The 26,690-nt window shown below is 39.7% G+C and overlaps 1 protein-coding gene across 2 annotated transcripts in view; it reads left to right on the top strand.

The window, feature by feature from the left end:
- EGFR (epidermal growth factor receptor) overlaps window positions 1-25,590 on the top strand; it is a 171,324-nt gene extending 145,734 nt beyond the window's left edge. Inside the window, exons 20-28 of one of the 2 annotated variants that reach the window (XM_042477183.1) lie at window positions 5,594-5,779; window positions 9,669-9,824; window positions 10,523-10,598; window positions 12,329-12,475; window positions 17,704-17,801; window positions 21,178-21,345; window positions 21,702-21,752; window positions 21,940-22,042; window positions 23,722-25,590. In XM_042477183.1, the coding sequence (XP_042333117.1) occupies window positions 5,594-5,779; window positions 9,669-9,824; window positions 10,523-10,598; window positions 12,329-12,475; window positions 17,704-17,801; window positions 21,178-21,345; window positions 21,702-21,752; window positions 21,940-22,042; window positions 23,722-24,098 (1,362 nt within the window). In that variant the 3' untranslated portion in view covers window positions 24,099-25,590. Of the gene's footprint in view, window positions 1-5,593; window positions 5,780-9,668; window positions 9,825-10,522; window positions 10,599-12,328; window positions 12,476-17,703; window positions 17,823-18,077; window positions 18,138-21,177; window positions 21,346-21,701; window positions 21,753-21,939; window positions 22,043-23,721 lie in introns of those variants that run through there. The other variant, XM_042477184.1, reaches the window with a different exon arrangement.
- The last annotated feature ends 1,100 nt before the right edge of the window (window positions 25,591-26,690 follow it).

Genomic DNA, 26,690 nt, shown 5'->3' with positions numbered 1-26,690 from the left:
ATTACAACTAAACCAACAACGAAACAAAATGATATAAAAACAGAAGAGCAGCGACATTCTTTAAAAGACCATTTAAAAAAAAGAATTTTACACAATCCTGGGTTCCTTAAAACAGGAGAAAATTTCATCTTTATCTCAGTCACTGGTCAAAAGCAACAAGACTTCCATTTGTTGACTATACACCATTCCAGTTTGGACAGCATGCAAAAGGAATTTTTCTGTGTTTGGAAGAGCTCTTTCAACATCCAGCCATGATATTTTGTTTGTATAGAGAGAAACAGAATGGGAATTAGACAGCTGGGGAGTAGCTGGTATCAGGAGGTCCTACCGGTGCAATGGGATAAAAAGGTTCCCTATTGCTGCCTTTAAAAAGAGCATATAAATAGCACAATTTTACCCTGACACCTAAAGACCTAGAAGGACACTGAAGGAAGAGACAGGAAAAGGATGTGCCACAACTGAACTCCCATGAACAAGAAGGCCCTATCTTTTGTATAATGTGCTTCTCTTCTAAAAATACAGTATACTGTAATCTAAAGCCTCTGAAGATTTTAATTGATGAGTATGATCCAAAACACATTGCAGAAATAAATCCAGTTTGAGATCGCTTTAAATGCCCTGGCTCAATGCTAGCGAATTCTGGGAACTGTAGTTTTGTGAGACATTTAGCCTTCTGTGTCAGACAGTTCTGGTGCCACAATAAACTACAATGCTCAGGATTCTCTAGCACTGAGCCAGGGCAGTTAAAGCGATCTAAAACTGGATTGTTTCTGCACGTGTTTTGGACCTATGTTTGTATAAAATAAAGGTAGGTGTTCTGTTGTTCATAACAGGCAAGGAACTGCCTGTTGGTTTTTGCCTCATACAATCTCTCCTATGTATTAGATTGTGTAGAGTGATGGCAGCATGGCTCAGGCTGCTTGTAGGCACAGTCCATAGGGATTTTCAGGACTAAGGCCCGTTACAGACCGCCCAAAAGGGGCGGTCTTGGGCCACTGCCGGTTGCAGCGTGGAGGAGCCGCAGCAGCCAAACCGTGCAACTCCTCCGCGCTGCAAAAAAGGAGTGCAGAAATCGCACTCCTTCCGGCAACCCGGAAGAGCTGCTGCAAGTGCCAAAGCGCGCACTCGCGACGGCTCTTCCGGGTTTAGACATCCGGACGCTACACGTCCGTTACATCAAGATGACCGCGCCCGTCTGTATAGGGCACCGCCATCTTGCCGTACGGAATACGTGCGAGGAGCAAGGCGCGTCCGGAAGCGCCGCCCCTCACGCGTATTCCTGGCGTAACGACGGCGCCGCTTAGGCCCGTCTGTAAGGCGCCAAAGTCTTTACCCGAATTCTCACTGCTCCTTGAAATCATTTGAAAAGCAGCAAATGCCTTCCTGGTTTTCAAGTGTCTCCAAACCTCAATATAAAATCAAACAATGCTCCTTTCTTTCTCCTGGCTCCAAAAATGAGCAGAGTCACACCACATCAGAAGAGATACATCCCAGTGATAAACTGATTTGTTCTGTATTGGGGCTCCTATCTGATTTGCACTAAGTTTCACCTTATGGTCTCACACCTGGGAAGAGTCACACGGAGAAGCAAACAAACAAACAAAACCCAAGCCATTTTATGTGTTTGAACTAACTACCTTGAAACATTAGGGGAAGTGTAGTAGCAGCCGTAACTTCATTTTTTTAACCTTGTTAAAGATAAATAAGGCATAATATTTCTGATTACAAAATGTTCAGAACAAAAGAATTGATATTTAAGTAAACTTCTTACTTCTTTTTCTCATGCTTAAATATTTTGATTTATGCATATATTTTTATTTTTCATAAAGAGAATAGAGGGGAAAATGGAAGACTTAATAATTTTGTATATGTATCCAAATACATGGTTGTTATTATTTTGATGTGTCCCCTACCATCATAGCCAAATTCCCAGTAGGAATTGTTTCTAGATTATAGAAACCCTCAAGGCCTAAATCCATTTAGTACTGATGAAAAGACTGATTCAGTCAATGGGATTCACCTACATGTTGACTCACCATTCAACAATTGATTGAATACTGTATTCTGCTGGGATAGGATGAAATGCATTATATGTTAATGTCTAACACTCTTGTCATAGAGTGGAGACATCACTTATTCTTCCTTTTTAATTAGTTGATGGAGCATCAGAATCTCTTACTAGCTCTGTTAGGCCTGTTACAGACTGCCAAAATAAAGCTGCTTGGGGTCTTTTTGGAGGTATGCTGTTTAAATGATGCATGGGTCCTACGAGTCCAGAGGTCACGCCAAAGCCACACTCAATTCCTAAGCACTGGAGTGCAGCTTTGGTGCAGCTTCCGGATTCTTAGGATGCATGCATCATTTAAACAGCATACCTCCAAAGAGACCCGAAGCAGCTTTATTTTGGCAGTCTGTATTTAGAATTTTTATGCACTATAAGTATTGGCAGTAATCTGATCCTGTTCACTCTCCAATTGTAGCTCCTAATGGCTTTATTAGGATAAGAGCTAATTCAGGAGATTTTCTGCCAAATACCAAGCATACTTGCAGCCGGTCATAGCGTACCTCACAGATTTCCAAGATAAAGTTTAGAAACAAAAGCCGTGCTGTAATTTCTCAAAGTATTTTAAAGAACATATGACTGTACAATGGCTTCATTATTCTTTCTTCAAATGGTTGCCGGTTGCTTCACTTTGCAGTATCAAATTTAATAGATTCTGTCAAATGCTGGAACAGCTCCATCGTCTGTGTGGCCAACATATGACATACGGTCCGTGGAGAAAATTCCCGGTTTAGCTGACTTGAAGCCAATTTTTGCAGGAGAGTGATTTGAAGCTTAGATCTGTTAGGGGAATATTGACTTAGTTAAAGGGGAAAAAATGAAAACATGCATGGGTCACAACACAAAACACTGGAAGAAACCAGATTGCTTTATTATGAATCTAGTTTATTGGATCTAAATGAGAAGTCTACAATGCTTCCAAAAATAAGTTATGCCTAAAACATTTGTAACATAAATACCCTGCATTTTGCTTACATACTCATCTAACGGTCCATTTCTTATTCACACTCCCATGCACATTCTGATACATTCTTTATTTAACAAAATCTTACTTGGAGAACAGAATCAGTCTTTTACTGAAGATATTTGAGAGCCTCTGCTTTCATGTTATCACATCATGCAGAATACTCACACCTATAGCACTTGTTACAGTTGCTACGGGAATGCTGCTGAAAACCTCCTTCTCTGACATAGTGATTCATCTCTCTCCTAAATGTACCATGTTGTGCTATGTTGTGATACCTGGTTAACCTAAATGAATTTAAGTCTCCAGGACCAGATGAACTATATCCAAGGGTTTTTAAAAAGAAATGGCAAATGTAATCTCAGAGCCATTGGCAATAATCTTTGAGAACTCCTGGAGAACAGGAGAAGTGCCAGCAGATTGGAGGAGGGCAGACGTTGTCCTCATCTTCAAAAAGGGGAAAAAAGAGGATCCCAACAATTATCATCCAGTTAGTCTGACATCAATACCAGGAAAGATTCTAGAGCAGATCATTAATCTGTGAAAATTTAGAAAGCAATGCCATTATCACAAAAAGTCAACATGGGTTTCTGAGAAACAAGTCATATCAGATTAACCTGATCTCCTTTTTTGATAAAATTACCAGCTTGGTAGACAAAGGGAATGCTATAGATGTAGCATAGCTTGATTTCAGTAAGACATTTGACAAGGTTCCCCACAACAATCTTGCAAACAAGCTTGTAAAATGTGGGCTAGACAAGGGAACTGTTACGTGGATTTGTAACTGGTTGACCGGACGAACCCAAAGGGTGCTCAACAATGGCTCCTTTTCATCCTGGAGAGAAGTGACCAGTGGGGTCCTATAGGGCTCTGTCCTGGGCCCAGTGCTATTCAACGTCTTTATCAATGATTTGGATGACAGAATTGGGGGCATACTTATCAAATTTGCAGATGACACCAAATTAGGAGGAGTAGCTAATACCCCAGAGGACAGGATCAGAATTCAAAATGACCAGAACAGATAGAAAGCTGGGCCAAAGCTAACAAAGGGAATTTTAACATGGAGAATATAAGGTACTGCACTTAGGGCGGAAAAATGAAAAGCATAGATATAGGATGGGGGACACGTGGCTTAAGGAGACTACATGTGAAAGGGATCTACGAGTCCAAGTAGGCCACAAATTGAACATGAGTCAACAGTGTGATGCAGCAGCTAAAAGGGCCAATGCGATTTTAGGCTGCATCAATAGAAGTATAGTGTCCAGATCAAGGGAAGAAATAGTGCCTCTCTATTCTGCTTTGGTCAGGCCCCACCTGGAATATTGTGTCCAGTTCTGGGCACCACAATCCAAAAAGGGTGTTGTCAAATTGGAGTGTGTCCAAAGGAAGGCCACCAAAATGGTGAAGGGTCTGGAAACCATGCCTTAAGAGGAAACACTTAGGGAGCTGGGTATATTTAGCCTGAAGAACAGATGGTTATGGTGTGATATGATAGCCCTGTTTAAGTATTTGAAGGGGTGTCACATTGAAGAGGGAGAAAGCTTGTTTTCTGCTGCTCCAGAGACTGGATCAAATGGATGCAAGCTACAGGAAAAGAGATTCCACCTCATCATTAGGATGAACTTCTTGACAGTAAGAGCTGTTCCGAGTGTGGTGGAGTCTCCTTCTTTTGAGGTCTTTAAACAGAATCTGGATGGCCATCTGTCATTAATGCTTTAATTGTGATTTCCTGAATGGCAGGGGGTTGGATTGGATGGTCCTAGTGGACCTCTTCCAACTCTTTGATTCTATGTTTCAGTTGCACAAAGGTCATGAAATTGTGGGTCTCCACCTACTTAACAAATACTAAGAGAGATGTAAAAATTCAAAACATGATTATTAGTTCACTTGCATATTACAGCTAAGGTAAAATATGATTAGTCATTGGGAGGTTATTTTCAGGCATAATCTGTGAGCTGCCTCCACCCAACTGCCTCAGAGATAAGGTGATATGACCAAAAAATAAAAAAAACACAACCTCTTGTTGACATAGCTAAGACTAATTGCTACTTTGGCTTCTCCCAAAATTATTTCCTCCCCTTTGGATAATGTCTTAGATTGTAAATTATAAACTGCATTGAGCGAATTGGCAGAAAAGTGATATATCAATGTAATATGTGTTCTAGAAATAATAGAGTGACACTGTTATATAGTAGATGATGGGAGTAGTTACATTAAAACATAGATCAGGTTAGATTCAGGCCTCTTAAAGTTGTATTTCTTTTATCATTCCTTTTTGTAAAATCCTCAAAGAAAGTATAGGTGAAGGTAGGCATTGGTGTATGGAACTGGGGGAAGGGCGTAATCTCTGAAAATGGCTGCATGATTTTGGGGTCTCTACCTGAGTGTGGGGGAGAAGGATGGAAGAGGTCCCATGGAGAAGGGGCAGAATCTGTTTCTTCTAGTCCATTTACATGAGCCTGAATTTGGGTTCAGCCCTTACAGTCTGAATAATAATGCTTATTTCATTCTCATGCCTTTAACATTTTGAAATACAAGTTTGTCTCTTTTCTGTCTCTTCTGATCAGGAAGCCTATGTAATGGCAAGTGTGGACAATCCCCATGTGTGCCGTTTGCTAGGAATTTGCCTCACATCCACAGTTCAGCTCATCACGCAACTAATGCCATATGGATGCCTTCTTGATTATGTCCGAGAGCACAAGGATAACATTGGATCTCAGTACCTTCTCAACTGGTGTGTGCAGATTGCAAAGGTAAATTAACAGCAATGTCCATCTAGTTGTTTGGTGCTAGATGAGACATATCTGTACAAATTGGCCCAAATTGGTGGAGTGTATACAGTGGAACAGTCATGTTCATCATGACCTATGATTTTATGAACCAAACTATTCAATACCTCATTCAGAATTAAGTCAAAACCCACACTAGCCAAGTCTTGCAGTACCTTGGATCAGCAAAAGAAATGCTGCTTATCTAGAAACCATTGTGAATCTTGTTATTGTTGCTAGCTTACCAACAGGAAACTAAATCCCAGAGGTATTCCTCCATAGAACGCATTCTTTTACTTGATTCCTACAGCTTTGATATAATAGTTTTTCTTCAATCTGAAATAGCTTTTATCTTTAAGCATCCGAAACACAGAATGTTTCTCAGGACAAATGTGTCTCAAGAGGCAAATCATAAACTCCCTAAGTAAAAAGAGCGGCATGAGGTTGCATATCAAAATACTACACGCAGTTCATAACAATGGCCGGCATCTGATTCTGCAAAAAGTATCATCCTATATTCATGGAGTGTAGGCACAAACAGGTTTCACTGGGCCTAATCTTACAATTTTTAAAAAATAATGTCCATCATTATTTCCTATATATTTTAAGCCAGACATCTTGTAAAAAATGTTTGGGTTTGTAATTAAATTTGTACTCCACTGTTCTGTCAGATTGCCAGAGAAGACACATTAAAACAGGTTTTAAAAACATAATTAAACACATTAAATAAAAGAATAAAGACCCAAAAGCATTCTTCAGTAACATGCCAGGTTAAGTATCCAGGATTTGTCTGAATAATTATTTAAAATAATTAAATTATATTTTAAGTTACTTTTGTGTTTCTGAGATTAGAGCAAATGAAAATATTCTTGTGGGTATTTTAACTTAGAATATCCATGTGCTCAATTTTAGACCAGCCAGATTTGATAAACAGGGATTATTGACTGATGAAGATACAGTTAATAGGATTTCACTGTGGTTGTTGACTTGATTTGTTTGACTTCAAAGATATAGCCACATTAGTCTGTAGAAACAGTTAGATAGATCTTGTAGCACCTTTGAGACCAACTAAAAGAAAGAAGTTGACAGCATGAGCTTTCATAGACTTCAGTCTACTTCCTCAGATGCTTTCAGAGGAAGCATCTGAGGAATTAGACTAAAGTCTATGAAAGCTCATGTTGCCAACTTCTTTCTTTAAGTTAGTCTCAGAGGTGCTACAAGAACTCTCTACATTAATGTTTGAGAATAACAGCTCATTAAAATTACATTTATTTAATGAAAGTAGCTTTTATAGTGGCCTTGTGCCAGTTTGCTGGGGTGATTTTTCTGGCAACACTGGAAGCCCTTAGCACATTGTGGGAGTTTGTCAGAAATCTTTAGACAGCATTATGATGTTGTTCCAAGGTCAATGGAGAAAAATGGGGGTGGACACTTGGGAGTAAACGTTTTCCCAATGCTGTGTTATCCCATTAGCAAACACATACACAATAGTAACTGTTTTCACACACTATTTTTTCCTGTTGATGTCTATACAAGTATCTCTTTCATGACTCAGTAAAAAGCAGCACAGAGTTTCATACATGTGTCGAATCTACCAACTAGATACTGCCCTAAAGCAAATGTTAGATCCATCTAGAGGTGACCCATTGAATCACTAGGTATACTGTAACTGGAACTAGCCGTTAAATTTAGGCCATTCTTGTAATAGTTATTGTCACTGGTGCAGTAACAATAACTACAGACTAAAGTAGTTCTTATTAGCAAAATATGCTGATTTTTTTTATTCTGTTAGTTTATTCGTTTTAGATGGAAGATAATACATTGGTATGCTATTATTTTTTAACCAAATTGTTACCACTATACCAATACGATATGTTTGCCTTCAAAGCAAATCATGACACTTTACATTTGCTCTCTCCTGCATTGGAACTATATTCACTTTTTCTCTTTCTGTGCAATGTCAGATTAAAAATTGCTATACACAGAGAATTAGATCTGGACAAAGTAAGTAATGTTCTAGTCCTGTTGAAATCAAGGGGATGAATTAGTTGTGATTAAGTCTCAGTGATTTCATTGGGACTAAAGAATGAATGACTTCATCTGGATTCAACCTAGAGATTCTTGTGGCATATACAGGGAAAGCTACTTGGATTAATCTGGTGACATGCTGCTATATTATAACAGATTAAAATGAGTTCACATCTTAACCCATATGGTGAGAATGACGATTGAGTGCATCTGTGCAAACTTTACCATGAATTGGGCAACATGTGGCACTGCAGTTGATTCAAACCCCATCAGCGCAAGATAACATAGCCAGTGGTGAGGAATACTCACTGCTGAGTAGCCCAGCAAAGTCTGAAAGGCTTTAGTTTGTCCACGCCTGCTTTAATGTGTGTAGAAACATTCCTATGATTGTTTTTTTTCATACATTTAATGCTACATTTGTCTGCTGATATTCAAAACAATCAAGAGTCTTTGGTGAAATTCTAAATAGGATATCAGTTCCAGGCTTTTGAACCAATTGTGTGAAAGTCTCCCCTCATACCAAACTCTGCATAGATTAATTTAACCAGTGAGAGGGAACCACTTTGATCCTGGGGGGAATGGATTCCCCCCCCCCAGACTGATCACAAATGATGAGGCCTTTCCCCAACACACATTGCCAGTTTCTCAGGTCAAAAGCAGCACAAAGAAATTGACTTATCTAGGACTTGCGAGATATCGTCTTAGTGTCATCTGAATGTCTTCATGAGAATAAAGCATACCTTATTCATACAGAACTCATTGTAGAAAGTTTTTTTAAAAAATCCTCTTGTGGCTTTGGCTACTTCTGATATTAAATGCAAGCCATTTGCAAAGTAAGAGGGGATACAGATGGGTGGCTCCATGCCACCCGTTTTTGTCCCTCATTGGTGCCGTGCTAGCAGCATTAACACGCTCTCTAAAAAGGAGCTGCTCTAGGCAGCTTCTTTTTAAGGCTGTCATAATGGCGCTTGTGCGCCATGATGACAACGCTTCCAGCAAGTGATGTTTGGGCACTCAAACGCCCGCACATCATCATGCGCCCCATGTGTATGGGGATGCAGCAAGAAGTCGCACAGGTGCCAAAAGTAGAGCTGGGCGCATATGGATGCCCAGCCCTACGGAGCCCTAAAATCGGTCCCAGGCCAGGGCAAAGCACCAGTCTGTACCAGACCTAATTCCTGTTTTTAGTTTCTTGTTCATTCTAGTATCCACTTTTCTTTGCCCGAGAAGTCTTATTTGAGAAATGTTCTTTTTACATTTTCCTCCTGATTTGGATTTGATCGTGTTCATTTTGTGGTGTTGCATGTTTTCTTTTTTAGTGGATTGCTTGTGTCCCTTGGGTGTTTGGGAGGCAGGACATGGATGTCACTAGTTGGCTCAGCTCAACCTCTTGTGACTTTTTCCCACTGTCTCCAGTGATCCTTTGCCTCCATCAGTCATGCCCTGTATTTAAGAACTGTCATGACTGCTGCATGCTCAAATTGGTGTATTGCAAATAACATATATGTTGTGGAATTCACGAAAATGCTGAAGAAGAGTCAGAGTTGTGGAAGAATATAGAGGACTGATATGGAGTGATAATCAATAATTTATTTTAAATAGTTGGGGGTCATTTGGAAAGTATGGAAAGATATAACCTCTGGCTGCCCCTGAATATGATCATTTCAGTGCTGAAATGATTCCATATAGACTACTCCATAAAATTCAAAGTCTCCTGGTAAAATCCTATCTTTATAGGTGTTGGAAGGATCTTAACAGTGTGAGCTTAAATAATGTAAGCAGAGTATGATTGATTGTAAGAAAATAGAATAAGATTTTCTAACTATACTTTGTATAAATGCTGTAGGGAATGAATTACCTGGAGGAACGCCGTTTGGTACATCGTGATTTGGCTGCCAGGAATGTACTAGTTAAGACTCCTCAGCATGTGAAGATTACTGACTTTGGATTGGCCAAATTGCTTGGTGCAGAGGAAAAGGAATACCACGCAGAAGGAGGAAAGGTAAGTAAAATAATAGATCAGTTCCTTCTAATTCATGTAATAAGATACTAATGCTTTTGTGTACTGAAATCACTGTATATGGAAGGAAGGAAGGTTAAAATAAGGATTCTGACATGATCATTAGGGTGTTGGTCTAGCTGTGAATTTGGCTGCACCTCATCTATTTCTTTATATCATTCTGTAGAAATTGTAAGGAAGACATTCATTACAAAACAATTTAAAATGGCTCAGTAGAAAACAATGATACAAAGTAACTACAGTAGTCCCTCGGGTTACAAAATTAATTCGTTCCGCCGCTCCGTTCGTAACCCGAGTAATTTCGCAACCCGAAAAGGCTAGCGGCTAGCGCTGGAAAGCCGCTAGCCGCGCTTTGCGGTTTGAATTTCGCGCCGAAAAAAATTCGTAACCCGAAAAAAACATCGTAACCCGGAACAGTTTTTTCCTATCTATTTTTTTCGTATCCCGGAAATTTCGTAACGCGATCAATTCGTATCCCGGGGTACCACTGTATAGATTTGTATTATAGATGGAAAAGGTTTTTTGGTGACAAATTTCCCATGTTGACATATTCTGAGCAGCAATTCTAAGCAACTGGAATAGTATATAAATCACAAAACCTTCATCATTAGTTAGGTACAGTGTTTCTTAGTGGTTTCTTCTGGTCTTGCTGTTACGTTTAACGATTGTGTTCATCCTAGGTCCCTATTAAGTGGATGGCTTTGGAGTCTATTCTGCACCGCATTTATACCCACCAAAGTGATGTTTGGAGTTATGGTGAGTCTGGCAGAAATGCTGTGGTGATTCTGGATTTCCAGTTGAACTGAAATGCAGTTATTTGTCATTGTTTCTTTTCCTAGGTCCGAAGCAGATGGGGGAGTAAAGTGTGGCTTCCAACCACTCTGGGGACATGGCATTTAGACAATGCATGCCCCCAGAGCGACCAGAAGAGTGCACCCAGCCAGGAAAAGCCAGCAGCAAAAGGAGTGGACAAAAATCCACTCTTTGCTGGCATCCCATTTGGGACTGCAGTGGCCAAGTGTGTGTGGTTGCCACAGTCCCATGCCAATCAAGGCAGGAATGGCCTCTGGCCGCTTCTTTTGCCCCGTTTGTTTGAGGCTCTAATGTTCTAAAGGAGCCCTCCTTTCTTCCTAGGATGTAATAGCTTATATAGCCAATTAATTGAACAGAATTATTATAAATACACCATCAAATATTTGTACATGATGTAGCAAATATTTCCTCCCCCATCACAACCAACCAAGAAATGGAAACACCAAAAATGTGGTGGTGGTGTTTTTTTAAATGATCTTAACTTCATTTAGATTAAACAAATCTGCAACACAGGAAGCAGTTTGCAAAACTTACTTCAAACACTACAGGACAAGAGGTCATCTTGTAATTAACTTAAAATTAAAATTTAAAGGAAAAACATTTCAGCTCATACATGCAGATGTAGCTAAATGCGATCATGGCCTGTCACTGCCTGATTCCCAGATTGGACATACAGAGGAGATGTCTTGCCTGGTAGACCACAACAGAGCTGCTTTGGCCTTGATGCAGTCCATCTTTAAAGACCCCAAAGACATGCTCCAACAGGAGCCCCCACTAGACAGCTGTGGGGACACTTCCAAGTTAACTAACCCTTCATTGCACAGACATTTCAAAGATGTTCCCCAGGAAGTCTAAATTTGCATATCCATGTCTAAATTTGCATATGTTTTGCCACCATACTGTAGACTGGTGAAAAATGAATCATAACCTTTATTAGATACATGAGACAATCGGGACAGTATAGTTGATTGAATAAAAAAAATGAGTTTTGGCCAATATAAATAAAGCAGTGGATTTTTTAACTTCATAATTAACATGCCATGTGCCTTATCTTATGGTGAGTATGGCTAAAGGGCCATCATCTTGCCAAGATTGGCAACTGGGCTGATCTGCAATAATTTTTCATTTCCCTTTCCTTTTATAATGTTCTAAACAGTAGCATTACTGAGGGGTGCAGAGGGGTTGGGACACACCGGGTGACACACCAGAAGAGGAAGTGACACCTGGTAAGAGGGAGTGACACCCACTCAGCCCCCCACCCCCCCCATGGACACATTGTCTGGGCTGTCATGAGGCCTTGCATGCCCTGTCTAGAGTATGGATGGGCTGGGTATGGATGAAAGATATAACACCATATCCACCTGCTGTTTTAATGTGCTGAGTGACTTACCCACCTCATGCCTTGTTTGGGTAATGGGGGAAGTGATCTTTTGTAAAACGTGTCTTTATTCAATTAGTTCATATCTGCTGAACACTCATTATTCTGTGTACCTGAGCACCAAACAAGTAGTAAGGATCTTCAAAAGACCTTCTCCTAATCTGATACTTAGGACTGATAATTTCTCTACCCTCCTTAGAGTGTTTCTCTGCTGAACAAGCAAGTTCCTTTGTATTTGGTTTTCTGATTTTAATGGATTAGTCTTTTAACATTATCTGCTATTGTGATATTTTAGGTGTTACTGTCTGGGAATTAATGACTTTTGGATCAAAACCGTATGATGGTATCCCAGCCAGTGAAATTTCCTGTGTCCTGGAAAAGGGGGAGAGATTACCCCAGCCTCCAATTTGTACTATTGATGTCTACATGATCATGGTCAAATGTAAGTCAGCTTCCCCTCTCATTTGCACAGCAGACATTATTATTCATCATTATTGTCAAATATAAGCCAGTTTCTTGTAGATGTTAGACTTTATTGGAAAGAATTCATTTGTTGGATGCTCCTGGGGGAGTCCATGAACAGATAAGTCAAAATGCGGCTTGGGGGGGACAGGGGGCACCAGGATGGTCAAATGAAATCTTACTGTGTCAACAAGTCTATAACCCAGTAAGACTAGATAGCCTTATGACTAATTAAAACTGTTACTATGAAATTCACTGACTCATTCATTGGCAGTAAACTGGGGTGAGGGTGCTTGGGAGAATGTTTCAAGAAAAACAAAAGTTTAAAGTAGGTGTTTATTTATTTAGTATCTTCATCACTTTTCCATTTACAATATGTGAAAGGGTTGTTCTCTCCCTCACTACACTGGCAAGGAATGATGCAGACTTTTCTTGGAGGAGGGCCCTCTTTTGAGAGCAGCCCTCAGAAGGTCAGTCTCATTCTCCCATGTTTCTCCATGAGGTTGTTCTTATCTTTGATCCACACTTCTTATTTTGTTCTTTAAAAATATCCTTTCTTTGGCTGCATTTTTTTTTTGTTTCCTTTCTTTCTCTGCATTATTTCAGGAAGATAGGGAGGCAAGACCCTCAGGGTCAAGCCTATAGTAACAATAACATGCTGTAGGCATGTAATTCACTGCCTTAGCCACTCTTTCAAATTTCTGTTCCCCACTACCACCATTTCACTGCATAGATTTGAACACTTATCAGTTATCAAACTCTATTTCTACCTTACCTTCTGCCCTTGTGGATCTCAGCAACATGGAGCAGAGAGGCAATAGGAAATATTCAAGGATTCTACCTCCTCTCCTTTCCTCCCCCCATCTCAGGATATCTTCTGTTTTTCCCAAACGGTGAAGGCATTTTAAAGCATGCAGACCTTCACACACTTCCCATTTTGGCTGCCACATTAAAGTTCCAGCTTCTCTTAATGGCCATTTTGAGTGCCTCAGAATGCTATGCTGAGTGCTTCGTGATCAAAAACTCTGGCATCTCCAATTGAAAGAAGAAAATAGAATAAAATATCCCACACTGAGCAGGTAGCTTTTCTACCTTCTCATTCTTCCACCAAGGACATTTCAGATACCCTTCTCTCGTCCTTCATCTTCTCAGAGGAGGAGCAAGAGCAAACCTCAGTTGTTCTTGCATCAGTTAGACTCTTACAGTGAGAGGACTTTTTGCTGCTCTTTAAAAAGGTGTTAGAGATTCTCGGCCTCAGCTGTCCTCTAGAAGAGTCCCAGGATCCTGCTCTCACCAGCGCAAAGAGGAGTATTTTCTTAAGGCTGTGACAGCATCCTCCAAAGTTCCCTATTCTTCAAAATTTAATCTTTTGTGAGAGAAGAATGGAGCCAGCCTGCCACCAACAGGTCAAATTCATCTTCTGGAGGAAATTTAACAATCTACCATAGAACATTATAATCCAATTTCAGACTTTATAACCAAATTTGCAAAGGTTTCCTTTGCAAATGTCGTTATTGCAGCGCTCGTCTACTCCTCTGCATATGCAAAGGAGGGAGATGATGCCCAGGTTACAGACAGCTCTTTAAAAAGCTTATAAGGCTTAGTTCTTAAAAGTATCATCTGCATCTTAAATGCCCTTCCACCTCAGAGCAGTGGTCCTTGAACAAAAATCTAGAAAGGGCAATTGGAAAGAAAAACAGCAGAACTGGAATATATCTACAAGTTCCAGTCCATCAACAATGGGATGAACAGAGACTAGTTTCCTGGCACACTGTACATGTTGTTGTTATGTGCCTTCAGGTTGTTTCCTCGCAGGATTTTGTGGGATTGTGTGACTTGCCCAAGGTCACCCAGTGGGTTTCCATGGCCAAGCAAGGAATCAGACCTTGATCTCAGAGTCCTAGTCCTATGTGCAAACCACTACGCCACACTGACTCTACACATATAACGCCAGTTCATTCCCCAAGCCTCATGCGGGCTCTCTTGTTCATTTCATCACATCTCCTTTCTGGTTCCCAGCCAGCATCAGACTACATTCCAACAATACCCACCAACATTCATATGGTTGTCTGATTTAGACAACATCCTTCCTTCTACCTTTGTCCCCCCAGCTGAACTGGTCACCCACTAATTTTGCATTTCTATTGCTATTCACATAGCCTGCTTATAAAGGTCTGTTTATGCGCTCTATGCATCTGAAGAGGTAGGCTGAAGCTTACAAAAGCTTATGCTACCAACATTTTTCTTTTATTCATTTAGTGCCAGAGGTGCTACAATACCCATTTGCATGGGAAAATATGGTCTTTCAGATAACCTGGACCTGAGCCATATAGGCCTTGGTAGATCATAACCAGCACTTTGAGTTGTGCTCAAAACATGTACCCTCAGCCAGTGGAACTGTTGCAGTGTATATGTTGTGTGCTCACTGTAGCCAGCCCTATTTAACATTCTGGCTGCAGCTGTTTGGACCAGCTAAAGTTTTACAACATTCTTCAAAGGCAGCACCACACTGAATGTGTTACAGTAATCCAAACAGGATGTAGTTAAGGCATATGGCATTGTGATTAGAGCCAGCATTTCTAGAAACAGGCACAGTTGGCACACAAGAGTTAACTGTGCAAATGCATTCTTGATCACCATTGAACCTCCAGGCTCAAAGATGAATCCAGAAGTATACACAACCTTTACATCTGCATCTTCAGGAGGAGTGTAGCCCCATCCAGCCCATGTTCTCTTTTGATTGACTCGGAGACTTCTGTCTTGTCCAGATTAGGTGAAGCATTATTTGGGGATACTTTGGAAGAAAAAATAGCAAGTACTGAGAGATGATTATTTTAAGGAGTTGTGCCACTATTTGTGGCATTACCAAAGAGTTAAAGAAAATAAGGGGGAAGCAAACTAAGCAACTATGGCCTGTTACAGACTGCCAAAATAAAGCTGCTTCAGGTCTCTTTGGAGTTATGCTATTTAAATGATGCATGCATTCTAAGAATCCGGAAGCTGCACCAAAGCTGCACTCCAGTGCTTAGGAACGGAGTATGGCTTTGGCGCGACCTCCGGACTCTTAGGATCCATGCATCATTTAAATAGCATACCTCCAAAGAGACCCGAAGCAGCTTTATTTTGGCAGTCTGTAACAGGCCAGAGATAATAAGCCCATTCTAGAGCTTGTTGTGCTATCAGATAGTAAGCACACGGTCCAAACTGTAATCTACTGTCCAATGAGACACATGCTTTTCGCACCACCACCCCTTCCAATTTTGAGCTGAAATACTTGCTTCTCCACATTGTGGTAAAAGTGAAGTATTTAATAAAAGAGAATTATGCCACTCATAACAGGACTGAAATCAACGAGGTTCTAAACTGTATTCATGTTTGTGAAATCTGAATCTTTTTCTTCTGTTTCATGACCCTTCCTTCCTATTTTTCTTTGGGTTTTTTTCTGTGCAAATTTGATTCAATAACATATTTCAAGGGCAGAAAAAAGAACTTTTATAAGATTCCAAATAGTTTAACATTCTGTCTTGTTTATGAAAGAGTGTGTGTGTGTGTGTGTGTGTGTGTGTGTGTGTGTGTTCACAGGTAATCCACTAGATGGCATTAAATACTTTGCTTTGAATTTCAAAGTTTGTTCTATTTTCCTATACATTTTAAAAGTAAAGCCTCAGACATGATTTGAGATTTCCTGACAGGTTTAATAATTGGTTCTTTCCAGGTCTATATACTGCAGAAGAAGACCTTAATAAGCTTGTTAACATTTCATAGCTTTAGCTTTAAACGATCATTTGAGATGAACAGAATTTGTACTGTAGATGCTTCACTTTTTCTTCTACTCTCATGAACATTAGTATCACAATATCTCATCTCTTAATTTAGGGCTGTTTTGTGTGTTACTAGAGCAACACAGAAGCCAGTGCCACATGGATCTTCTCATGCTGCTCTGGTAACATACCAGAATATGAAGCTGCTTTATATCAAGTCAGATTGCTGGTCCATCTCGCTACCTAAACTTTTTAAACTGATAGTATTTTGTCAAGACCTCTTTAATAGGAGGAATTCAGCTTGGAGACTCTCTCTATGCAAAACCATAAATCTCACAGAACTGTATGAAGAAAGAATCGGATGGAACATAGGCCTGTTACAGACAGCCAAAATAAAGCTGCTTCGAGTCACAGTGGAGGTATGGTGTTTCAATGATGCATGTGTCCTAAGAGTCCAGAAGCCACACCAAAGCCATGCTCCTGTTCTTAGGGTTGGAGAATGGCTTTGGTGTGACTTCTGGACTCTTAGGACGCATGCATCATTGAAACACCATACCTCCACTGTGACTCGAAGCAGCTTTATTTTGGCTGTCTGTAACAGGCCCTAGAAACATTTATATAACTTTATTCCGTTGGCTCATATCATATCTTTGCTTTTTACAAGGTGGTAATTGAATGGCATTTGTTTGTTTGTTTGTTTATTATTTCATTTTATTTCTATGCCACCTTTCTACCAGGGTGGGATCTAAGGCTGCTCCCAGACACAATCAATTTAAAAAGCTTCACAATAAAATGTAAAAACACCACATAAAACAATATAATACAATATACAGAAGTTTAGAAAAATAAATAAGTAGCAACCATACAAATTTACTCCCCTTTTGCTTAGATACTCTACAGTTGCCTCTTATTTTGTTTTTGTTCAGGAAGGGAATAGCTTAAACAAACTCAGGGGTTTGAGGGGCTGCGTCCAAAAAGATTATTTACATTCTGCTTTTTCCCGAAATCTTGGAGTTGACATAATAGTAAAAAATAAAGTACGAATAAAATCAATACACTATTAAATTACAGTTTCCCTATATTTGCTTTATCCCTGGTCATGGGTGAGCAAGGCACAGAAAGGTGATATATCCAGCCCCTTCCCACCAGCAAGGCACAGGTAACAAGCAGTTATGACAGGACCCCACATGGATCCCTGCCACTGTTCATATTAGTTTGAGTTTCTCTGCCACAAACGCCCCTCACCAGATTAACCTGTGCATCCAAGAGAGGGACTAGACTACCTACATACCATGTGATTATATGAGACATATCTAATTAGTGTTTAGAGATCACTGCTAAGCACCAGGTTTGAAGTCCTTTACTCTTTTCCTGTCACATGTTCCCATTTTAGAGTTTCACTTTAAGTCCTCTTTTCCCCTTCATCATGTTTTTATGTGTCCTTCAGGTTGGATGATTGATGCAGAGAGTCGCCCCAAATTCCGTGAGCTGATAGCAGAATTCTCCAAAATGGCTCGGGACCCACAGCGCTATCTGGTTATACAGGTACTGGTCATCAAAACTTTGGTACACTGGTGCCTCGGGTTACGAAATTAATTCGTTCCGCCATTCCTTTCGTAACCCGAAAATTTCGTAACCCGAAAAGGCTTTCCGTTAGCACTGGAAAGCCTATAGCTGCACTTTGCAGCATTTGAATTTCGCGCCGAAATGAATTTCGTAACCCGAAAAATATTTCGTAACCCGAAACAGTTTTTGCCAATCCAACTTTTTCGTATCCCGGAAATTTCGTAACCCGATCATTTCGTATCCCGAGGCACCAGTGTATTTATTTCCCTTGGGGGGGAAAGTTGGTCTACATGTAGTTAGAAAGATTTCTAAATTCTGTTTGAATTTATTTTATTGTTTTCTCTGTTGTGTAGAAATGGTAAAATAGAAGTAAAATCGCAATAACAGAACTACCTGTAAAACCAAAAGGAAAATTTTATATGCCTAGGGAATTAACAATCAAATTATGAAATCTTTAAATACATCATTCATTTATCCAAAAATATCCAAGTACTTCCCACTCCAGAGAATTAGTTCTTACTACTTTGGCTTTCATTTCTTAGGCCTGTTACAGACTGCCAAAATAAAGCTGCTTCGGGTCTCTTTGAAGGTATGCTAATTAAATGATGCATGGGTCCTAAGAGTCCAGAGGTTGTGCCAAAGCCACACTCCATTCCTAAGCACTGGAGTGCAGCTTTGGTGCAGCTTCCGGATTCTTAGGCTGCATGCATCATTTAAATAGCATACCTCCAAAGAGACCCGAAGCAGCTTTATTTTGGCAGTCTGTAACAGGCCTTAATCATTATCTTGACCTCTACTTCCCACTCTAAATTTATTTCCATCTGTCTATATCCCTGTTAGAAAAGAAATTTACGAAGTTACAAAAACTACATAAATGCTTCAGTATCCAATCAACTACAGTTCTATAACCGCTGCTAATTAGTTTCCATTCTATCGACATCATCCCATTGGTTAGCTTTACCCTTACCAACATTGTACATATGATACTATGATATACATTCATTATCTTACTTAATATCTTACAATTTCTTAATTTTACACATTTCTGTTTTGAAATCATCTCAGATTAACCATTTCTGAATCCCTTGTAATAATTCAACATTAAACATCATTAAATCCAGAAATATATATTCCCCCCATTTTTGATTTATATGGTTTGTTAACGGTTTCCATTCTTCCATAAATTTGGATTTATTTAGTTGTCTTAGCATGCAGATCAGTTTGTCCACCTCTGCTAGGTCTATCAGTTTAATGAGCCATTCATTAATCAACAGAATGTTTTCCAATATTTCGTGTATGTTATTCTGGCCATGGTGACCATATAGTGCTCAATTCTTTCCTCCTGTATATCCCATGAATCATCTATCATATTCAGTAGCTAAAACTCTGGTTTTAGTTCTGTTTTGTTTTGCAAAATTTCCAATGCTCTTAGCTTTTTGACCTGTCCACCATGCATGAAAAGAAGCAACCTTCACAAGACTTACATTTCCAACATATATTACTTTGGCCTTTATAGATCTTGGCTAGCTTTCCAGGTGTTAAATGCCATCGATAGAACATTTTGTACCAATTTTCTCTTAATCTATAATTCAAAGTAAATTTTATGCTCTTAATCCAAGTTTTTTTCCCATTTATGTAAATGTATGGTGTGGTCGATGTTCTGAACCCATGTAATCATGTTTCCTCTTCTATATCATTTTTAACAATAGTTTATACACCAAATTGTATAATGTGAGAAAATGTTTGGCCGGTTTCACATGTAAAAGAAAGAGCAATGATGTATGTGAGAAGATGCTATTAAATTCTTCCATGCTCCATCTATTTTTGGATTTGTGTATGTAACAGCTTCCCCATACCTCAGTACTTATTCTCAGTAACAGAGGCGGGTTATAGACCGCTGCTTTGAGGCGGTCTGCCGCTGCCGTTTGCTCCGTAAGGGAGCCGCCGCAGCCACACCGCGCGGCTCCCTTGCGGAGCAAAATTTAAGCGGCGCCTCTATGACGTCGCGAGGCACCAGGGGCGGACTCACGACGTCATAGACACCACGACACGTGCGGACGCACAGCGTCCGAGACGTAAACATGGCGGTCCCCATGTGGAAGGGGCGCCGCCATGTTGTACTTATGGAATACATACTAGGGTTAGGGGGGTGCGGAAGCACCACCTCTTCCTAACCCTAATACGTATTCCATACGTATTTTTTGGCGGTTTGTAACCCGCCAGAGAGTCCTATACTGATAGGCAGTTCCCACTTGATTGTTTTTTATTCTATAAAATATAGAGCTTGGCCGCCTCTCAGGGGATTCAGTTGATTAGTAAAAAGATCACATCTTGACCCTAAATTGAATTCAAACATTTCTACAAAACATCCAAATAATTTGAAAGAAGGCAAAGGTTTCAGTAATTTGGCATAATTTCCCAAGGGGTAAATTCCACACATTCCTACTTTTGGTGCTAAAGCCGATGGAAGGTGAATGGAACCCATCTTGGGAAATTCTAGTGATCTTATTGAAACTTTTGTTTTAGTCATTTAAAATTCCTTGGATGTTTTTCTATGCAGCTATCTGCATTCCACTTCCAACATCTAGATTCAATTTGGTGAATGTGATACCCTGTGAGTAACATCTGCCAGGGAATCTGGTAGAAAAGTGACTGTTCTCTTTAAGTCTTGTTTTGTGGGCTTCCCAGAGCCATCTGATTTGTCACAGTGGCCTGTTACAGACTGCCAAAATAAAGCTGCTTCGGGTCTCTTTGGAGGTATGCTATTTAAATGATGCATGGGTCCTAAGAGTCCGGAGGTCGCGCCAAAGCCAGACTCCATTCCTAAGCACCGGAGTGCAGCTTTGGTGCAGCTTCCGGATTCTTAGGATGCATGCATCATATAAACAGCATGCCTCCAAAGAGACCCAAAGCAGCTTTATTTTGGCAGTCTGTAACAGGCCTATGAGATGCAGTTTGTTCAAACAGAGCTCTGATGTTCTAATGCAGTGGTTCCCAACCTGTGGGTCGGGACCCCTTTGGGGGTCGAACAACCCTTTCACAGGGGTGGCTTAAGACCAACAGAAAACACATATTTGCATGTAGCAATGAAATAATTGTATGGTTGGGGGTCGCCACAACATGAGGAACTGTATTAAAGGGTCGCGGCATTAGAAAGGTTGGGAACCACAGTTCTAATGTGATTACAGTCAAATAATGCCCAAGAATACAGACTTTGGGCATTCCTCATCTCAGTTTCAATTCATTTTTTACAGCTCAAGCTATAGGGACAATTTTCTTTTTTTAAAAAAAAATAGTTGTGAGAATAGCGCACCCTGAAAACACAAATAGTCATTCTGATTTTCTTTTTGGACAGGGAGATGAAAGAATGAGCTTACCAAGCCCAACAGACTCAAAGTTTTACCGGAGCCTGATGGAAGAAGAGGACATGGAGGACATTGTGGATGCAGATGAATACCTCATTCCACACCAAGGATTTTTCAGCAGCCCATCAAATTCTCGGACACCTCTCTTAAGTTCATTGGTATTTCCTGTTTCCAAAAATCTTCCATATTGACAAATTCCAGAAAGATAACTAAACTAGCCTCTTGCAGCAAAAACCACAGCACATCTAGCATTATCTTAAAGATTGTCAAATGCATTGTAAAAACTGAGAGCCTTTGTAGCTGAAGAGTGGGATATAAATACTCCAAATAAATAAATTAACATCAACTTTCTTTGGCCAGATTTTATGCCACAATAAATTATTAAATTTTAAGATGGCATCACACTTGTTTTCCACTCCAAAACAATTTAGTATGAATTGTTCTTCATATTCTTTTTTCATATTCTTCCCATATTTAAACAAAAGTAATAAAACCTTTTCTTCTTCTGTTTTAGAGTGCTACCAGTGATAATTCTGCGGTTGGAGCCTGTATTGATATTAATGGGGTAAGTCTGCATTAATCGTAACCACTGGCAGAAGCTACTAGTCTGTTTCCTGGTTCTTTTTGCCATCAGTGACAGCTTAAAAGAAGCACATGTCATCCAAGTTTAGCTTTAACATTGGAATGGCCATGTCTTTCTGTCAGCAACTACGTGCTTCAGGTTTTCTCCTTCATTCTATCCTAACCCACAGGGACATCGTGTGAGAGAAGACAGCTTTATTCAGAGATACAGTTCAGACCCAACTAGAGGTTGCCTGGATGACAGTCTTGATGATGGCTTTCTACCTGCTCCAGGTGAATACACAGACATTAACGAATCTTTTCATTCAACCTCTGACAGTTTGTTTAATTGAGATGTTCTGTCTGAATTGTATACACAATGGCAAATTTATTAATATTTTGGTGATCTTGACAACAGTTGGAAAGTCATAATTGTCACAGAACTGATTTGATGGTAGATTAAGTAAAAGGCACCTGAATAGAATTGAGGATTTATTTGCCATGTAAGTGCACTAAAAATAGCATGCTGAATAATATGCCTCCAAAATGAATTTTGCCTTGTTAACTTTTGTGATTGGGGGGCGGGGGTTTAAGAATATTTAATCATTCCCATCTTTTCTAAAAAGAGGTGGTAACTTATGAATAGCAATGTTTTTGTTGTTTACTTTTAAGACATTTTTGACTTATGGCAACCCTAAGGTGAACCTATCACAGAGTTTTCTTGGCAAGGTTTGTTCAGAGGATGGTTTGCCTTTGCCTTCCTCTGAGGCTGAGAGAGTGTGACTTGCCCAAGGTCATCTTTGGGTTTCCATGGCTGAATGGGCATTTGAACTCTTGTCTCCAGAGTCTTAGTCCAACTCTAAATCCACTACACTACCCATGCTCTCAAAGAGCACCTACCACATGGATATTATTAGTAACAGGGCTGATAAACACAGATATTTAAATCACATTGAGTGGCTTTATAAGCAGCAGTGTGCAGTGCAGTGCCATTACTTACAGTAATTTGATTGCCACCCATTGATGACCAGAGAGCAGGATGCCTGTAGGAACAAGAGTCACAAGGAGTTTTTTGGTGTGCATGGAAGTGTACGCATGTCTGGCCAAGTGTACGCATGACTGGCCAACAGTGTGATGCACTGATTAGTGACATTAGTGATTAGGGATATGAGCACCTGAAGACAAATTTGATGGGTAGACAATTTTGTACTTAAAAAAAGGATTTCAAATTACATGATTATTTTTGTGTGTGGTTTATCTGGAAGGAGGAAAGTGTAAATGAACTGAAGGAATGGAAAGCTGCAGAGAAAGGGAATGGCATGTATGGGAAACGATTTTAAAACTACATGGAAAAGAATGGTAGATAAGGAACCCAAACTTTGGTAACAGGATTATTTAATTCAAAGTCCAAAATCTAATGTGGATTTCAGGATTTCCTATGTAGTTTGCTTGGCAACTCAATTATAACAGAATTAATTTCATGTAAATCAATGTTGCTCCTGGATTGTGGCACAAAGTTATCTTAGAATCCTTTTGCCATATAAACTGCAACATCCATCAGAATGGTTCTTTTTCTCATTCCTGGATTCATTTGACACTCCCTTATTTCTCCTCTTAATTCATCACTCCATGGATAGGAACTGTCTTTGTTTTAATCTAGTACGATACAACATTTAATAAAATACATTGAATGATTACACTAATATATTTGACAGCATTATGAAAAATTCAGAAAAGGAGGAAATGAAAGTAGTTGCAGGGCTGTGGAGCTTCTTTTGTGAATATGACTAGTCTTGCAATGCAACTAATGTGCAAAATAAGCATCATCTCCCTTGCTGTTACCTTCAAAAGATTTTGTCAGTCCTTGACTGATCATTGAACCATACTTGGTTAGGTGGGGGGGGGATTTATTCAAGTCCCTCACGCAATTGTGTTAATTCTCCCCCTCTTTTGTTTTCTTGAAATCGTTTCAGAATACATGAACCAACTAGTGACCAAAAACCCACCGGCTTCAGTCATGCAAAATGCAGTGTACAACAATTTCTTTCTTCCTGTTGAGCCAAAGCCTGTGGTTGATTCAAATCATCAGAATTCTCAGAGCACAGCACTGGACAATCCAGAGTATCTCAACACAAACCTCTCTCCTTTCGCTAATACAATTTCTGACAACTACCCCTACTTGGACCAGAAAGGCAACCATCAAATCAATCTGGATAATCCTGATTATCAGCAAGACTTCTTGCCAAAGGAGACCAAACCTAATGGATTCTCTAAACTTCCTACAGCTGAGAATCCAGAATACCTAAGGGTCGCAATACCAAAAAGTGAATACATTGAAGCCTCAGCATGACCACTGAGAGAAAGACTTCTTGTAGCACCAGCAGCAAGACCAGGAATGCCAATGATGTTGCTGGCTGCTGTAGAAACGAACTGTGGGCAGATAAAAGACTAGTCACTATATGCCAGAATGCACATTTTCTACTAGGTGTGTTTACTGATTTCACTCAGCTTGCTTAGTACTTCTCTAATCTTTATCTATTGGGAAGATGCAATGTGCAGCAAAGAGATGACATCCAGCAAACCAGAAATCATTGTTGCATTCATTCTTTTCTTAACCAGCTGGAAAGAATTGCAGTCTTTCAGTGCAATGCAGCTGCAGCGTCCACTTTAAATCATTCAATGCTCTGTATTTTATAAAACATTTTTGAAATTTTTAAAGAGCTTTATTCCATCCTGACAAGCAAATACTGAACTGTTTGGGGCCATATGGATCCTTGTTAGAGACTGGGAGAGAGACGTTAAGCGACAAGACATTTTTCTGTGTCTTTTCAGCTGCACTGACCAGCCTCTGAAGATCTAAAGAAAAAGTTGTTGCTATGCATTGGTCCAGCTCTTTGAACACCAGCTTCATTTAATATTTTGTTATACAAATGAGGAGAAAAGGGCATCTGGAGGGGAAAGCGGGGATTCTGCTTAAGACGTTTCATAGAACAAGTGAGCAGGACAAAGAGAATTTGATTAGCCCAAGTCCATTTAGCAGAAGAACTCACCTACAGCGCTCACTGCCAACTAACCACTATGGTCTGGAGACCAGAACTTTGCAGTCTTAAGGCACTGTTCAGGAATGTATATAAAGTGCACAGCAGACTAGTCCCTTAAACACTCACTGTAGATCAAGATAATAATTTTGTCTATTCATTTCTCATTTGTTTTCTGTTTTCCACTGTTGTTTCCACTGTTTTCTCTAGAGCTGTAAAAACAGCTCTAAGCGCTTAACTAAAAAGCTATGAATGGAAAAGCTTATTTCCAGCATACTGCCTTGATGCCACTTGGACACAATATTATGAATCTGAATGGTGAGGAAATGCAAAGCTTGCAATTTATTTGAAATGGTCTGAAATTTGAGCCTAGCTGTGTGTAGCCTAACATAAGAGTCAGTGGAACTATCTTGCACAAACTCTACAGAAGTTACAATTTTGTTCAACACCCATTTATTTTAATGGGACTGATGTAGGAAAATTTCCCATTGATCTCCCCACCGATTCAGCATAAGTGCCAAAAGCAATTACAGTGAGAGAGAAATATTTTCATACCAAAATCCAATCCTGCAGTGAGAACTATGTTGGCTGTATATTATGAATATACCAATTACTAAACAAGAAGAAGGCAGGGGTAGAAATGGAATAGTGATCCATCTATTTACTGAAACTAACCCACAAATGCATTGATACAAGAAGAATTTAAAGCCAATGCAGAGATTATCTAAAAAGTGATTCCAGTGCAATCCTATGTCTACTCAGAAATAAACACCACTGAGTTCAATGGGACTTCCTGCAACACTAGCACCTGTGTTACATAGATGATCTGGTTTTGTTGTTGTTGTTGTGCGGATTCATTTGCTAAATCCTGTGGCAATTTTTTTTGAATAGCCAAGTTGCTAATGTTATCTTTCCTCTTTATGCATGGAAGATATTCCATCAGAATGTTTAGCTACCCTAAATCATGAATTAGTCTGAAACTCCCCATTCAAATGAGAAAGAGATGGAGAGGAATGAAAAGAGAGGGGGGAAATTAAGCTATCTGATCCACTTGGATTGGACATATATTCAAGGCTAGCTTTTATGGATTACAGAATGCTTTCTGCCCATGATACCATAAGGCTTCACAAAAATAATCTTGTGCCTAATAAATTAATAGAAATTAATAAAACTAGAGCATCTTCCATAAAAATAAGCAGTTACAGTGGTGCCTCGGGATACGAAATGATCGGGTTACGAAATTTCCGGGATACGAAAAAGTTGGATTGGCAAAAACTGTTTCGGGTTACGAAATATTTTTTGGGTTATGAAATTCATTTCGGCACGAAATTCAAATGCTGCAAAGTGCAGCTATAGGCTTTCCAGTGCTAACGGAAAAGTGTTTCGGGTTACGAAATTTTCGGGTTACGAAAGGAATGGCGGAACGAATTAATTTCGTAACCCGAGGCACCACTGTATCTTGGAGAATATCTTAACTGTTTATGATGGTGCATCTTTATAGCCAAAAGCAACAAGCTTAACATTATCATAATACTGCTTCTTTGAAATATGCATTGACTCTGCTACGTTGTTGCTAAGGTAGCAAGGCATTTCCCCGAAACCCAGCAAAAATACAAACATTAGCATCTTCATTCTTTCCTAATTTCCTAACAAAGGGTGGATTTTTGTTTCTTTCCTAATCATATTGATACACAAGCACATTTTAATTAAACATAGGACACGAACAGACAGGCCAAAATAAAGCTGCTTTGGGTCACTTTGGAAGTATGCTGTTTAAATGATGTATGCGTCCAAAGAGGCTGGAAGCCGGCCCAAAGCCATGCTCCAGTAGCAGCTTTGGCGCAGCTTCTGGCCGCTTAAGATGCGTGTGTCATTTAAATAGCGTATCTCCAAACTTCCAAATA

Source organism: Sceloporus undulatus, chromosome 6 (assembly GCF_019175285.1).
Source record: "Sceloporus undulatus isolate JIND9_A2432 ecotype Alabama chromosome 6, SceUnd_v1.1, whole genome shotgun sequence".
NCBI classification, from domain to species: domain Eukaryota; kingdom Metazoa; phylum Chordata; class Lepidosauria; order Squamata; family Phrynosomatidae; genus Sceloporus; species Sceloporus undulatus.
The sequence above is the reverse complement of the archived record's forward strand: the minus strand, read 5'-3'. Positions and strand labels throughout refer to the sequence as shown.